This window comes from Trichosurus vulpecula, chromosome 2 (genome assembly GCF_011100635.1).
Source record: "Trichosurus vulpecula isolate mTriVul1 chromosome 2, mTriVul1.pri, whole genome shotgun sequence".
Lineage (NCBI taxonomy): Eukaryota > Metazoa > Chordata > Mammalia > Diprotodontia > Phalangeridae > Trichosurus > Trichosurus vulpecula.
This window is the reverse complement of record NC_050574.1, coordinates 197,457,687-197,469,281: the sequence shown is the minus strand read 5'-3', so window position 1 is coordinate 197,469,281 and position 11,595 is coordinate 197,457,687. Positions and strand designations below refer to the sequence as shown.

Below are 11,595 nucleotides of genomic sequence, written 5' to 3'. Positions count from 1 at the left end.
TAAAGGCAAAATTAGGGTGGGGAAAGTACGAAAATGGGGAAAAAATTTACAGCCAATTTCTCCGATAAAGGACTTATCTTTCAAATATATAGGGATCTGAGCCACATTTATAAAAAGAGTCATTTCCAATTGATGAATGGTTAAAGGATGTGAATAGGCAATGTTCAAAAGAAGAAAACAAAGCTATCACTAATCACATAAAAATGGCTCTAAATCACTGGGTTTTTGTTTAATATTTTAGTTTTCAGCATTGATTTTCACAAGAGTTTGAATTACAAATTTTCTCCCCATTTCTACCCTCCCCCCACTCCAAGATGGCATATATTCTGATTACCCCGTTCCCCAGTCAGCTCCCCCCTCTGTTACTCCACTGTACCACCCCCCCATCCCCTTACTTTCTTGTAGGGCAAGATAGATTTCTATGCCCCATTGCCTGTATATCTTATTTCCTAGTTGCATGCAAAAACTTTCTTTTTGAACATCTGCTTTTAAAACTTTGAGTTTCAAATTCTCTCCCCTCTTCCCTCCCCAACCACCCTACCTAAGAAGGCAAGCAATTCAACATAGGCCACATGTGTATCATTATGTAAAACCCTTCCACAATACTCATGTTGTAAAAAACTAACTATATTTTGCTCCTTCCTATCCTATCCCACTTTATTCAATTTTCTCCCTTGACCCTGTCCCTTTTCAAAAGTGTTTGTTTTTGATTACCTCCTCCCCCTATCTGCCCTCCCTTTTTATTTCCTTCCTCCTTTTTTCCTGTGGGGTAAGATACCCAATTGAGTGTGTATGTTATTCCCTCCTCAGGTTAAATCAGATGAGAGCAAGATTCACTCATTCCCCCTCACCTGCCCCCTCTTCCCTTCCTACAGAACTGCTTTTTCTTGCCACTTTCATGTGAGATAATTTACACCATTCTATCTCTCCCTTTCTCCCTCTCTCAATATATTCCTCTCTCATCCCTTAATTTGATTTTTTTTAGATATCATCCCTTCATCTTCAACTCACCCTGTGCCCTCTGTCTACATATATGTGTGTGTGTGTGTGTGTGTGTATGTATATGTGTATATATATACACACACTGTGTACATATATATATATATATACATATATATATATATATACACACACACACATATGTATGTATGTATATTCCCTTCAGCTACCCTAATAGTGAGGTCTCAGGAATTATACACATCATCTTTCCATGTAGGAATGTAAACAAAACAGTTCAACTTTAGTAAGTCCCTTATGATACCTTTTCATGCTTCTCTTGATTCTTGTGTTTGAAAGTCAAATTTTCTATTCAGCTCTGGTATTTTCACTGAGAAAGCTTGAAAGTCCTCTATTTTATTGAAAATCCATATTTTGCCTTTGAGCATGATACTCAGTTTTGCTGGATAGGTGATTCTTGGTTTTAATCCTAGCTCCTTTGACCTCTAGAATATCATATTCCAAGCCCTTTGCTCCCTTAATGTAGAAGCTGCTAGATCTTGTATTATCCTGATGGTTTTTCCACAATACTCAAAGTGTTTCTTTCTGGCTGCTTGCAATATTTTCTCCTTGATCTGGGACCTCTGGAATTTGGCCACAATATTCCTAGGAGTTTTCTTTTTGGGATCTTTGTCAGGAGGTGATCAGTGGATTCTTTCAATTTCTATTTTGCCCTCTGATTCTAGAATACCAGGGCAGTTCTCTTTGATAATTTCTTGAAAGATGATATCTAGGTTCCTTTTTTGATCATGGCTTTCAGGTAGTCGAATAATTTTTAAGTTCTCTCTCCTGGATCTATTTTCCAGGTCAGTGGTTTTTCCAATGAGATATTTCACATTGTCTTCCCTTTTTTCATTGCTTTGGTTCTGTTTCATAACATCTTGATTTCTCATAAAGTCACTAGCTTCCACTTGCCCCAATCTGATTTTTAAGGTAGTATTTTCTTAAGTGGTCTTTTGGACCTCCTTTTCCATTTGGCTAATCCTGCCTTTCAAGGCATTCTTCTCCTCATTGGCTTTTTGGAGCTCTTTTGCCATTTGAGTTAGTCTATTTTTTTTAATAGAAACAAACCCCAGAGCAACCCATTTATTGTTGTAATACCATAAAAGAAAGATCAAAACAACATGGAAAAAATGTGTAGCTGGCTTTTGAAGCCCAGAAAATGTAACTAAGAAAAAAAAGTATTGCCTTCTGAGTGTCTTCTAACTTCACTGACAATATTCTTCTAGTTAGAAACACTTTGTAGTAATGTTGTCTCCTTTTAGCATGATCCGGCCAAGCTGTTTCCTTGACTTTGTTTTAGAGTGAATCTCCTCTGCATCATCCAATACAAGATTCATATACTCATCGAAACCAATTATGCAGCCCTCTATTCGCATATTTACTTGCTCATACAGCCACACCTGAATTCGGGACCGATTTTGGAGATACCTGAAGATGAGGTTGATGGGCTGCACCATCACCTTCTGCACCTTCTGGCCCTGGCCGAGGTACGTCATGGTGGGAGCTTACCTAGTCTATTTTTTAAGGTGTTATTTTCTTCAGTATTTTTTTGGGTCTCCTTTAGCAAGTCATTGACTTGTTTTTCATGGTTTTCTCGCATCACTCTCATTTCTCTTCCCAATTTTTCCTCTACTTCTCTAACTTGCTTTTCCAAATGCTTTTTGAGCTCTTCCATGGCCTGAGACCAGTTCATGTTTTTCTTGGAGACTTTTGATGTAGGCTCTTTGACTCTGTTGACTTCTGGCTGTTTTGTTCTTGTCATCAAAGAAAGATTGTAAAGTCTGAATCTGAGTCTGTTTTTGATGCCTGGCCATGTCCCAGCCAACTACTTGACCCTTGAGTTTTTCATTGGGGTATGACTGCTTGTAGAGTAGAGAGTACTTTGTCCCAAGCTTGAGGGGTTGCCCTGTTGTTTTCAGAGCTTTTTCTACACAGCAAGCTCTGCCACACCAGTGCTCCTTCTCCCCAAGAACTGCCAACCCTGACTGCGAATCAGATCTGAGAAGGCTCTGCACTCCAGCTCTGACCTGCCACTTAATTCCTCCCCCTGAGTGGGCCTGGGGCTGAAAGCAACTGCAGCTGTAGTTCTGTAGCTGCACCACCTCTGCTGCACCTGGGGCGGTGGCCAAATCGCAAACTCCTTTCACTCTGTCCCTGCAGTTTTTTCCCCACTAATCTTCTCTGTTGTCTTTGGTGTTTGTGGGTTGAGAAGTCTGGTAACTGCCACAGCTCACTGGTTCAGGGCACTAGGGCCTATTCCGCCTGGCTCCTGGTCTGATTGGCCCCAGGCGCAGCCCACGCGGGGCTCTGCTCTGGCTCTAGGTTCGTGGGATAGACCTTACCCTGCGACCAACCAGTCTGTCCTGGGCTGAAGCCTTGCTTCCCTCTGCTATTTTGTGGGTTCTGCAGTTCTAGAATTTGTTCAGAGCCATTTTATAGGTGTTTGGAGGGTCCTGGGGGAAAGCTTTAGGCTAGTCCCTGCTTTCCAGCCACCATCTTGGCTCAGCCCCCTCCTCCTTGATTTTTGAAGAGGACCTAGGACATCACAAGGGGTTGTCCTGACTCAAGGGTGAATTGGATTTAAGTGAGGGAGAGTTACACAAAGTCATCAGCCTCACTCTCTCTTCTGGACTCACTGAAGTCCAGTGGCAAGACAAAAGTCAAGATGATTGGTGACAGCCCAGGACACAGTGGATGACCATGCCATCTTCAATGTCTGACCAAACTCTAAGTGCTCCACAGCAGGTGCTTCAGCTGCTTTCATGATTATTGGAACAAATTGTTCTTATCTGCCCATTCCACCAGGGGAAGTCTTCACTTGTTTGGGGTAGACACCCCACCGATTCACTGATGCGTTTGAGGCCTTGGTTACCCTAAACCTATCTTTGCGGAGGTGGTCGCTGTACATGCTATGGCTTCTTGGAGCTACAGGTGAGAGTTGAGTGCCTAAAGAGATTAAAGAAAAAGGGAAATATATACAAAATATTTATAGCATCTCTTTTTGTGGTGGCAAAGAACTGAAAATTGAGGGGACGTCCACCAGCTGAATAGCTGAACATGTGGCATATGATTATGATGGAATATGGTATTGCTATAGGTAACGACGAGGGAAGTGGTTTCAGAAAAACCTGGGTAGACTTGTATGAGCTGATAAAAAAGTGAACAGAACTAGGAGAACATTGGCTGTGGTAACACCAATATTGTAATAATGATCAACTATGAATGACTTAGCTATGCTGATGAATACAATGATCTAAGACCATTCCAAAAGACTGATGATGAAAAATGCTATCCACTTCCAGAGAGTGAACTAATAAACTCTGAATACGCAAATTGAAATTTTTTTTCACTTTCTTTTTCTTGCTGTTTTTTGCAACATGGCTAATGTAGAAATGTTTTGCATAATTTCATATGTATAATAGATATCCTATGTCTTGCCTTCCCAATAGGAAAGGGAGGGGGTAAGGGAAACAAGAGAATTTGGAACTAAAAAAAAATGAATTTAAATTTAAAACATTTTAAAGGAGTAAAAACTGTATGACCAACTGCCATTTGTAATGTAATTTGTACCTTTTGTATAGATGCAATAGGAGACTGGACAATGAGAACTCAGCCCTTATAAGCATGCTCAGTGTGCTTAGCCCAATTTGGTCTTCTACATGGACTCTGTCACACGCGTAGGTATTCTCTGTTTCTGCTTACTATGTGGTTTGGGAAGGCTTTTCAGTTGGCTTCCAAGCTGTAACTAAGCAAGCGTACCAAAGGTTCCAATGACTCAACCTTGCTCTATCTTTCCTGCCTGATCCTATTTAAGTGAAGAGGCAAGGAATTCTGTAAGCCTCTAGGTAAAGAAACAGAGCAGTCCATTTTTTCCACCGAAGTTGACAGAAGCCATGAATATGCGGCCCTTTGTTGCTTCTGTTCCTCTTGCATTTATTCTTTCCTTCCTTAAAAGGAGTATTAGAAACAGAACTTACTAGGCTGAGACCCTGTGAGCTTTAATAGTTTGAGAGAACACCAGGCATTCAGTGACTGAAGTCAATGCCAGAGGATGTGGGCTACTGAGGAGCCCAGTAAGGAGCAAAGTCCAGAATGATCAGTTCATTCCAGCCCAGGTAAGGAAGTGACTTCATCCATCAGCTGTGCTTCATTTGGAGGCAAATGCTTCACATAGCAACAATTTTAAAATTTGAGCCTGCTGTCTCAGGGACCCAAGGTGAGTCTGCTCTGGTTTGAGGGAGATGTTTTGTACTTTGGTTCTTGTTATATTGTCTCAGCAAATATCTCTTTGTAAAATCTAATTCATCTTAATTGGTTTAATGATTCAAAGGCACTAATAAATGGTATTGACAATGCCATTATTATATTATATTAAGCATCTCTGGTTAGAAGATACTGAAAAGATAACTGGGCAACTGATACTAAGGTGAACACACCAGAATTGAAAATTCAGCAACCAGCATTAGAGAGATACCCCAACTTCTCTGAGGTATCCCTGGAATCTTGAGGGGCAGAGAATTAACCTCACCTCTAGAACCCAACATCACTTCTAGTAGCAGCTGGGGTAAGGACTCCCAGGGTTTAAAGAGGCCACAGAGAAGTGGGGCTAGATTGTCTTTAGGATCCCAGTTCATCAAGATTCTATCCTGTCCATCCCGCAATAAAAGAGCACTGCCTGAAGTTTTGCTTTTCCACTTATAAGGACTTAAAGCCTAGGAATCTTGTTATAAGCCACAGTGGCATGTCAAAAGCCTGAATTTGGAAGCAAAGGTTTAAGGCAACCCACCCCCCAGGGCTTTGAGTTGCCCTACACATAAGAGCTTCTTTTCCCCAACAATCAGTTTTCCCCTGCCCCAGACTCTTCTCTAAAGGCTGGCACATGCCATTTCTTCCCAGGTCCCCACCCAAACCCTATTCTCCACAAGGTCTCAGGGCTATCAGTGTAAGACAGTGAAAAAACTCAATCTAGGTCACTAAGGCAATGCTAAGTCTTTTCCATCTAGCCTCCTTTTGGGTAAAAAAAAAACAACCAAATACTGCCCATGAGAGGGGCTTCAGGTCACTCTGTGCCACTGCAATCTAAGCTCTATGGTCCTATCTGACTGGCGCTACTGGACAGGAGTCCAGTGTCCACAGTCACTAAGGAAGGGGCCTGCTACTTGGTGCCTATTTCTGGATGTTGTCGAAACAAGCTTGGATTTACTTTATAACTGCAAGTCATAGGGGTTTTAGACCTGGGAAGGACCTTGGAGGTCATCTAGTCCAATCTTTTTTAGCTTACTGAGGTCCATGGAGGTTAAGTGACTTGCCCAAGGTGATACAGGTAGTGTCACAGAGCCAGGATTCAAATCCAGATTCACAGACTTCAATTCAGTGCTCCTGCTTGTTACCTCTCAATATAATCACTGTGTGGCTTGATTCAATCCTGATCACTCAATCAGGCTAAAACAGCATGCTTCACAATAACAGTGTTCCTTCTAGCCTGTGTATATAAGCTGTAGGGGACAACACTCAGTCTCAACCCTCTCTTCAGGGCTGGGCCCCACTCCAAAGGTCCCCTTATAGCTTATGTTCTAAATGGTAATAAAATGAGACATTCACAGCTTATTCCACAGTTAACAAAAGGAAATTTACTTGACCATAATGGCAGAAGGATATTTAACAATAATTGAATTGAGGAAAGCTCGAGTTGATTCAGCTCTCTTGCCTGAATTGGCCATAATTTTCAATTAGCTAAGAATCAGAGAGCACCTAAAGCTTCTTGTGGCTTTGTACTCAGGTGACCAGAATGATACCAACAGCATGAGCCTTTAATACCTTACAAAATCAAGTCTTGAGGAAAGTCTTAACACATTTTAAGGAAAAATGAACTTAACTTGCCTGGGGGCAGCAGTTAAGATATCCAGCCGGCCATAGGCAAGTATGTATAGAGTATATGTATTTGTGTGTCTAGGTCTACATATATATATTGGAACTTTCCAGTCTTCTTTTTCTTCTCCCTCTTCCTTCTCCCAAGCTACCTCAATCCTAGTTTTCCAACTTCTCCCTGTTATCAAAGCTACTATAATTTATACTTGATTTAGGATAAATTTTAATGTGTTTCCTCAAAGAGAATGTTGGGGGGAAGGGAGTGTCATGGAAAGAATTCAAGCCTCAGTTCTTTCATCTGTAAAATCTCTACTTTATAAGGCTGTTGTAAGAATAACTGAAATAATGTATGTGAATTGATTTGCAAACTTTAAAGGGTTATATAAATGTAAGTTAGGATTAGGATTTGGACACCAAAGAACTGGGTTTGAATCCTAGCTCTCCTCCTTATTATCTATGTTACCTTGTTATCTTGCTGGGCCTCAATTTTTTCATCTACAAAATGATGAAGTTGAAATAAGATTATCTCTAAGGACCCTTATGGCTTTAAATTGATGAAAGAAAGACCTTTTAATAGTAAAAGACTTTGTTCCTTCTTAGAGAAACCTCAGGAATCAGCCAGCAGGAGGAGAGAAGTTTCATTTTATTTGACTAGCTGAGAATCACAGTTAATCAGTGAATGTGAAGATTCATTCATTCCAATAGTCATTTCTTCAAAAAAGATTTTGGTGCCTACTGTGTGCTAGGAAGTGGAGAGGGAAGACAAAGTTGAGAGAAGACAAGATCATTGCCTACTTGGGTATTATAGGAAGATAAGCCACGAATATAAATAATAAAAATATCACAAGGTAAGTGCATAATAAAGGTTAAACAAAGTGCTATGTGACTTTTAAGAGGAAGGTTGTTACCTACAGAGGCTTTGGGGGAGGGAGGGAATCTGTACAAACCTTAAGATGCTATGTAAATGTAAGTTGTTATTATTATTATTTTAGAACTGCCTTTATTCCTCTCTGAGCTATAATCCTTACTCTCCTGATTTTTTTCTCCACCATGATCTAACAGAAGATCTCTCTGGAAGACCTCTCTACTCCTCTGGTCCTTTCCTTTGACTGCTCACTTCCTCCCAGAACCTGCATTTTAAGGAAAGTACGTAAGCTGATCATGTTCACTCCTTCATTCCTCTGTGGGCTCCATTCAATTTTCCTGACTTCTTTTTTCATCTGTCCCCATTTCAGGTACCTTCTCTGTGCACCCCTTTTCACTTTCCTTTTATACGCTGTCTTCCCCCATTAGAATGCAAACTCTTTGAGAGCAGGGAATAGTTTTCTTTTTGCTTGTATTTGTATTCCTAGCACTTGGCATAGAACTTGCAAATAGTAAGTGCTTATCGAATGCTTATTGACTTATTGATGACTGTTAGTACAAAATTTCTATTCCAAATCTTTGAAGTCTATGCTCTGGTAGGAGCTCTGGCAGATTCTATCAGGCTAGAAAGGAATAATAGACTGGGTGTATTGACTGAATGCCAGCCTAGTGAAGCAGGGAACCAACCCACAAGCAAGGAACAACTAACAGGTTGGCTGACGGGTGATAAATTCTTTGTCCATGGTGTGAGGGATGGCTCACAGTGAAGCTCCCTCACTGGAACCTCCCTGCTGCACTCTTATCTCTCTCTCTGCTATACTCTGCCAACCAGTTCAATTTCAGTTTCCCCAAAATGAGGTAACGAAACTGAAACTGAACCATACTAGTCCTCTTCTGATTGGTCACCTCCAAATTTGGTGAAAGGAAATGCATAATGAGGTTTTGGAAAGCCACTGTCCTCTGACAGGGTACTACTTCGGTGAACAATTATGGTAAGGAAGGATTGAAATGCCTTCGCGACGATTAGCTAGCTGCTTGCTGAAAGATGGTGAGTTTATCCAACTGGCTAATGGTGGGATAGGACAGGGGTGGGGACTGAATTAGGAACAGGGCAAAAAGAAACCTGTGAGCTTCCCTGGCTGACTCTTCTGGAGCCACGAGGGCTGTGCCCTTTCTCATGAGAAAGAATAAAAACCTTCTCTGATCTCCGACTCAGATTCTGAACTTTTGATTCTGGTGGTCATCGTCCCACACAATGGGAATCCGTGAAACAAATAAACATATTGAATGGCCCTTAATTCTGTGTAGCCACCTTCCATTTCTCCAGTGGTAGAGGCAAAATGACAGAAAAGGGAAAAGAAGGTGCTAAGCATCTCAGTTTTTAGTCTGTCTACAAACATTCAGTTAGCTCTAAGTTAATTAGAAAGGACACTGGCTCAGGAGTTAGAGGTTCAAATGCCACCTCCAATGCTTCTACCTGAGTGACCTTAGGCAAGTCACAATCTCAGTTGTGATTAATATAAAAGATGAGTTTTAGACTAGATGCCCTCTGAAGGCTCCTTCTAAATTTATGATCTTATGATTCTGTCTCAGACGTTGACCAGCCTTTCCATTATTGAAAAAGAATGGAGAATTCAGTAAAAGAATGGAAAATTGCTTCAGAGAGAAAACAAAGAACAAAATGGTTCTGAAGAGGAAAAGGCCAGTAATAATTTGCATCTAGGGACTGGAAGGTGGAAGAATGAAAAACAGAAGGAAAGGGGCAAAGGAATCACTGAATCCTTAGTTATGTAATGAGTCAAGGAGATTCTTCCTATAGAAGGTTTGTTGTTGTTGTTGAGTCATTTCAATCATGTCCAACTCTTTGTAACCCCATTTTTGGGTTTTCTTGCCAAAGATACTTGAAGTGGTTTGCCATTTCCTTCCTTCTCCAGCTCATTTCACAGATGAGGAATTGAGGCAAACAGGGTTAAGTGACTTGCCCAGGGTCACACAGCTACGAAATATCTGAAGCCAGATTTTAACTCATGAAGATGAGTCCTTCTTGATTCCTAGCCCCAGTGCTCTATCCAGTGTGACACCTAGCTGCCCCCTGCAGAAGGTAGAGGTGGACTAAGAAGAAAGCAATTTCTAGTGGTCTTAAGAAAAATGATGTTGATTCTTAAATGCTATCAAAGTGCCATCCAAGAACAGTCAGAAGACGAGGTGAATAGTGGTGATTGGTAAATCTTTGCTAAGAGAGACTGAGGCAGTTCTTTGCTGACTTGACATAAATAACAACCTGTCTCTGGTCTATTCAGTACACATATCTTTGACACAAGAGAGGTACATCAAAGACTTATCAAACCTATTACTTTTATTCCTTTTTTATGATTCATGCATTGCCAGAAGGAATCTAGAAAGTAGGTTTAAAAAAATCCAAGTATAGGTCAATATCCACCATTGTTAAAGGGATGAGAACAATTATAAAGGGAAATGGTGGCCACAAAAAAAAACCATAATGATTTCATTAAGACGTCATGCCTTGTATGAAATGATGCAGACTGAAGTAAGCAGAACCAGAAAACAAATATACACAATGACCATAACAATATAAATAAACTAACAATAAAATGAAACTGAATGGTATGTAAAATAATGGCTAAGCTTGGCTCCAGATAAGAGATGAAAATACATAATTTCTTTCATTGGAGAAGTAGGGGATCCAGAGTATGCAATGTCACATATACCAAATATGAAGGATAAGCTAGTTGGTTTGGCTTAACTCTTCCCCTGCCTTCATTAGAAGCCTCAATTGTTACACGAGGAAGAATAATATATCTGAAAATGACTGTGATAAAGATAAAATGCATTCATAAAGCTTTTTTTTAAAAAGAGGACATTCCAGACTAATTTCCCTTTTGTTAGGGTTACTAAACTGACATACCAGGGGAAGACATAGTCTACCTAGATTTTAGCAAAAGTTGGCCAATTATCTCATGCCCCCCCCTTGTGGAAAAAATGGCAGGATATGGACTAGATGATAATAAAGTTGGGTGGATTTGGGACTAGGTGAAAAATTGAGACCAAAGACTAGTAACGAATGGCATCAATGTTAACACAGAAGAAGGACAGTAATGGAGCGTCCCAGGAATCCATTCTCAGACTGGTTCTCTTAAACACTTTTTGTCACTGACTTGGATAAAGGGCTAGATGGTCCATTTACTAGACTGGAAGATGGCAAGAAGCTAGGATGAATTGCTAACACCTAATATGACAGAGTCTAGATTTTTTTAAAAATCTCAACAGGCTAAAGTAGGGGACTAAATTTAGTGCATAGTCAAATTTGTTATTTCTAGTAATAATCACTCATTTATATGGCACTTTAAAATTGCAAAGCATTTTCCTTATAGGCATAAATGTAATATCCATTCAGGGGAAAAACACTATACAAGTATAAGATGATGATGATAGCTAAAATGTACATAGTGCTTTAAGGTTTGCTAAATGCTTTACGAATATTATCTCATTCGATCTTCTTAACCTGGGTGGTTGGTGCCTTTCTTATCCCCATTTTACACATGAGGAAACCAAGGTAGAGGTTAAATGAGTTGCCTGAGGTCACAAGATGGGGTAAGGTTATATTTGAACTCAGATCTTCCTGAAGTCCCATGCTCTATTCGCTTTGCCACCTAGACAGCAGTACATGTGAGGGGAAAAAAAAATCTCAATTCAAAATGAGTCAATAGTGTGGCACGGCAGTCAAAAAACAAATTTCCATTTGTTCTTAGTATCTAATAGAGGCAGAATGTCCTTAAATAAGGGAAGTGGCAGTCATGCCAAATTCTGCCCAGCTCATACCACTTTGGGAGTACTGTGTTCAGG

The 11,595-nt window shown here is 40.3% G+C and overlaps 1 protein-coding gene across 1 annotated transcript; it reads right to left on the bottom strand.

Moving 5' to 3' along the window:
* Positions 1-2,163: 2,163 nt before the first annotated feature.
* Positions 2,164-2,495, bottom strand: LOC118839393 (small nuclear ribonucleoprotein E-like). The gene has a single exon (XM_036746852.1). The coding sequence runs from the start codon at positions 2,493-2,495 to the stop codon at positions 2,226-2,228; it is 270 nt and encodes an 89-aa protein (XP_036602747.1). The 3' UTR covers positions 2,164-2,225.
* Between the last annotated feature and the right edge of the window lie 9,100 nt (positions 2,496-11,595).